The 5,276-nt window shown below is 36.2% G+C and overlaps 1 protein-coding gene across 1 annotated transcript; it reads left to right on the forward strand.

The window, feature by feature from the left end:
* The first annotated feature begins 719 nt into the window (after positions 1-719).
* MEIG1 (meiosis/spermiogenesis associated 1) lies at positions 720-5,036 on the forward strand. Its single transcript, XM_065626674.1, has 3 exons — positions 720-823; positions 2,669-2,831; positions 4,908-5,036. Exons 1-3 carry the CDS (start codon positions 720-722, stop codon positions 5,034-5,036), a joined length of 396 nt encoding a protein of 131 aa, XP_065482746.1.
* Positions 5,037-5,276: the final 240 nt, after the last annotated feature.

The following is a 5,276-nucleotide window of genomic DNA, read 5'->3' on the forward strand; positions in this document are numbered from 1 at the left end:
TCAATTAGGGTGACTGACCAGGTTTGGTTCTCACCACCACCTCCCTCATAATTTACTGGTCAGGTTTGTGTCCCCGTATGTTGTTTTATAGCTTCCTCCATTTCTGATCGTCCCTTGTTGCATTGGAAAATGTCCTTGACCAGACACTCTTAGAGGAGCAGACACTCTTGCCCCACATCCCCTTACAACTTGTATAAGCATAAAGGAAACTGCCATATGCAAGCCCAGGTTTGTTAGAATTCTATAGAAATTGTACTCTGAATGACATTAGAAAGGCTTTCCCAAAGCCAAAAAAGAGGTATACAAAGATCTCACTATTTCCCTTAAATTAAGAGTAAGCAAACACGGTTGTCTTAGCAAAGTCCACTTCACTGTTCGACAATTCCCTTTGAATAAAAAGTGTTAGTATTATGCTGAATATTTTCTAACCATTCTCTTGCGTTCTTTCATTTGCCTGTATATGCTTTTATCTTTTCCTTGAATCGTAGGCTGGAGTACAGCTCATCTTGTGCTCTTGTACAATGAAACCGGCTCTATGCCTGGAACTCAGAGGCACTATAATGGACAAAGAGTACAATTTCTAAAGGGATTAAATAGCAGCCTAAAAATATCAGGATCGCACTTTTATTATTCGAAGTGACCAAGCTAGGACTTTAAATATGTGACCTATGTATATGTATTTTTGAGCAGGAATGCCTGCGGACAGGCCATCTGAATTAATGGTGACTCAGGAATTGCCATGTACATCTAGATGTCTTGAAGAAGCACATTCGTTAGATGAATTCAACACATCCTGTAAAGAAGTACTTAACACTAGTAACATGTAAGTTATGATAAGACACTTAAATTCATTATAGTTTAGCATTTATTAAGATTTAATGTTATTGCTAATAATATTGACTGTCTAAAGCCCCAGATTGGCAACAGTTCTTGTCAAACATAGGTGAGCATAGAGTGTATGAAAAATTCTGTAATAGCTACAAAAGGGTCCTTTGCAGCGGAGAAAATATTATGTTGAAATAGGTATCTCAAAGACTACACTAAAGATTTATAATAAGGATATATGCTCAGTATGTTAATTCATATATGACACCTCATAACTGGGTGGGAAAATCACGTTTGTTTTTTTTTTAAATCTGCCTTAATTACAAAATGCTACAGAGCCTGGTCAAAGGATGTTTGCAGGGCTGAACTGTGCCAGAAGAGAGCCCTTGTGCGTATTTTTATTGATCTATAATACAGTGCATGCAGTAAGAGATGAAAGGCCCTTTCTTTGTTTGCTGATGGCTCTCATACAGTTAGACAACAGAAATGCAGACTTCTGTTTCCACATGATGATAACAATAATTCTTGATATCATTTTCCCAAATATTTGTATGCCGTGGTGCAATATTATTTTTCTCCTTTTCTGCCTTTCTAACAGACTTCAGGGCATTTATGCATTTGGTAAAACATCAGCATTCAACTTTTCAAGCTCTTGGTTGATATAGGAACCTGCTAAGTAAGGAAATTTTACTCTGTGTGCAGGATTTAGAGGCAGCAACTACCCACAGGGAGTGAAACTGTGTTCATCTTCTCACTACAAATTCCAGAAACTTCTTTTCCTTCTTTTGAAGAAACAGTCCTAATTATGAAGCTGAAGCTTGGTGATATTGCAGAACTTAGGAAAGGACTTGTTTATGATCATATCTGCTGGGCATGATAGTGTTCTGTGTGCTTTGCTTGCAGAAGCAACATAAAGTTCTGTTTTAGTAGCAGCATAAGAGACACTTAAGAAAGCAAATGTAGTGAAATTCAGATACAAGGTGGAAATCAAATATTTTGTATTTTTTTGAAATATAGTTCAAATTCATCCCTGGTGAGTTTCTAGTGACTCCACTTTTTTTTTTATTGCTTACTTTATTCTTTTTAAAATTTTTCCTTTTTTTTTTTCCCAGTTTGAGTTTTATCTTGTCCCAGTTCTGCTCTGTTCAGGTTTAGCAGCTGATCAACCTCTTTACTATTTCTCAGCAAATCGAATAAGTGGGGTTTGTGTGAGGAGGATGTCAGTGGCAGTCAGTGCGGATTTTGATGGGGCAAGGGTAGAACAGGATGAATTTTGGTAGGCTGTGTGTCTTGCCTTTGTGTCCAATTTATTTCTTAAAACCTCTTCTTTATCATCTCCACTGTGGCCATGTAGCTGGCAGTGCGTTTCTTCTTTCCACTCCTCTCCTATCCAGGGCGTTTGCTGTTTTTCAGTAGCACAGCTCTTTACCTTGTGGTTCCCAGTTTGATATTCCTTCAGTAGGAAGAAATAAAAGCCTGAAAAACTGCCTGCCTCAAAGGGGTAGCAACTGCGAAGATGTGAAATTAAAAAAAAATACTATATTTTATTTTTTTTTAACGCAGCAATATGCACATATAAATTTTAGGTACGTTAAGTCAAGGTGTAGAGGTACATATAGAACTATAGGGAAGTTTGATTTGTTTGAGGTCAAGTAGTGCATTTAATTTTATTCCAACTGCTTATAACATCTTTCTTTTTTAACCTCAGACTTTGAAGGAAATATAATATTGTACTGTCTGTAATTCCTTTGTTTTAAAGTTTTGTCCTTCCCATTTCTATATGTCCCTAACGAAATCACTTGTTTCCATTTTCTCTATTTAATTTTTAAAAATCTAATTTCAGGAAAAAGTCTGAAGATTCTGGAGCCACGGCTAAAGCTGACGTCCATCCAAAATCTGTACATCATGCCACAAAATGGTCAGAAGATGTAGAGAACAACTACAGATTTCAGCAAGCTGGATACAGAGATGAGGTTGAATATAAACAAGTGAAACAAGTTGATATGGTAAGGTTTAGAACTCTACAAGGGTTATTAATTTAAACTTCTGTCTCCTGTTAAACGATTAAATGAAAATGGAGGTGCCACATTTCATTTAGGCTCATTTCTGGTATGTTGTTTTGTTTCGTTTTGTTTTCTCCCAGATCTGACTTGAGTTCTTGGGCTATTATTGAGTGTGCAGAATAACTTTTTTCACAGAAGTGAAATAGAAACACTACCCAGCCCGTGGTTCTGTTCCACCTCTCTTAAGCATTTAGAAGCATTATAGATCTCTTTGAATACGTGTAGTGCTATCTGAAAGAATAATTCAGTTTTGAGGAAAATAATATATCGAAGGAGTTCTCTGTGAAGTTTCCCCGTTACTCTGCCAATACACCTGACAGGAAACTCATTAATTGCCCAGGGAGTCTGTCCCGCGTCATTGCTACCGACTTCAGTTTTACGGTGGAATTGCATGGCAGTGTAATCAGACTCGGTGCACACTCAAAACTTGGGTTCTGTTGAAACTGTCTGCCGGACAGATATTTGATGCCAACTATGGTAAAGGCAGCTGTGACACAGGCATTTCTCAAGTGAGAACATCAAGGACTTGGTCCTCTGCTCACTACAGTTCATGGCAATGCTCTCCAGCACATCAAATGAGCTAATGACTAATGGCCAAACATTCAGTGGCTACTTGAGACTCAAAGTAGCAACAAGAGGTTAATACAGCAAACAAAATACTAATATCTTTCTTAGAGTTCTGTAATTTATCTTCCGAAGCAGCATATATAGTATGAAAAATCCACTTTTAAAAGATCTTAACCTCCTGTGTGCGTAAGAAAGAGCAGAACGTTCCTAAGAAAGTCACTCCTCATCCAGTTAACTTAAAACAGTAAAACGTTGATGTGCATAATAAGATGCAGTTTATTATTTTGCCATGGGATTGGATACCACTGTAAAGGCCGTGATGTAAATTACTTTAACTGTGCAAAATGAAATCCTGTAATTAGTGTAGTACGATCAGTGTGTTTAAGATTTATAGCAGGACATAACTATAGATAATTAAACACTGATAAAAGTTAAAGAACACCACTTACTCAATGCAAAATGAGCATGTATTCTGTTCAAACTAGCCAAGGTCTGGCAGTGATTCTCTTTCAACTTACACATTTTGAGATGTCTTGTTTACTCCATATTATGTTTCCATAATGCACTTGTTATTAATGATGCAATTATAATATAGGTGGAATTAATATTAAGGCTCTTATGTTTAGACAGAGAATGCAAATAACTCAGCCGTATGCCTAAAGTAATGAGCTAACTGATGAAACTACCACTTCTGGGACTCTCCAATTAGAGAATGCTCTAGTTTGACATCCTGTGGTCAGCCATGCCTGGATGAGAAATAAGAGCCTTATTACCTGATTTTTGAGGTTCAGTTTAATCAGAAGTAGGCATAGGTATTCAAGCTGCAGATATAATAGTTACTAAAGCCATAAAGCTATTGAATGTGCAGGTGCTCAAGACTTAAGTGTAAAACTTCACGTAGTGGAACACAGAAGAGCACCAGGACGGTGCTGGTTTCCTGCAGGAATGATCCTCCTGTCTTTGAGACTATCATACATGGAGCTCACTTTATTTTTATGAAAGTGCTAACGAAAAGCACATTTTTCATGGTCAGAAGAATCTCAACGAAACTTTTAAGTGTGTGTCAGTCTTACAGAAGTAGAATCTTTCAGCCTTTTGGATTACCGAATAACTGAAGAGCATCAATGTTTTATTCCTAAATTAGGTATTTTTAAAAAACTTTGATTAGTCCACTTTTTAAGTTACTCCTCTTATCAACTATTACTAGATCCTTATTTCTAGACTTTTGTGATCACAATAATTCTTTATAATAGACCAGAAAACTGGTTTCTGATATCTTGTTCTTAATATTTTTTTTAAAAAAGCTTAGCAAATTAATAGCAAAGTAATGTTTAGATGCAAATGAGGTTTTCCCCTGGAAGTATACCCTGTATTCTTTGCAATGTAATACACAAACATCATTCAATGTGAGCATGTTCAGGTGAATGTATATCCTTTTTATTCTATTCATAGGTAGAGCGTTGGCCAGAAACTGGATTTGTTAAGAAGCTTCAGAGAAGGGACAATACATTCTATTATTACGATAAACAAAGAGAATGCGAAGACAAAGAAGTCTATAAAGTAAAAGTTTATAAGTATTAGTTTTGTTATTCTAATTTGTTTGCACTTTTAATAAATCTGTCTGTTTGTTAGAATCTGTAAGTAAATGAGAATTGTGTAATCTTATCTTAAGTATCAATATCATTCTTGAATAGAAAGGGGAATACAGGAAATGTGGAGAAGCCTTGAACTACAGACACAGAAATTTCAGGCTTTGTCCTGCTATAACCAAAAATCTTATTATCCCTTATTTTCCCAGCTACAAATGTTTTGACATCAAAA

Source organism: Caloenas nicobarica, chromosome 1 (genome assembly GCF_036013445.1).
Source record: "Caloenas nicobarica isolate bCalNic1 chromosome 1, bCalNic1.hap1, whole genome shotgun sequence".
Taxonomy (NCBI): Eukaryota; Metazoa; Chordata; class Aves; order Columbiformes; family Columbidae; genus Caloenas; species Caloenas nicobarica.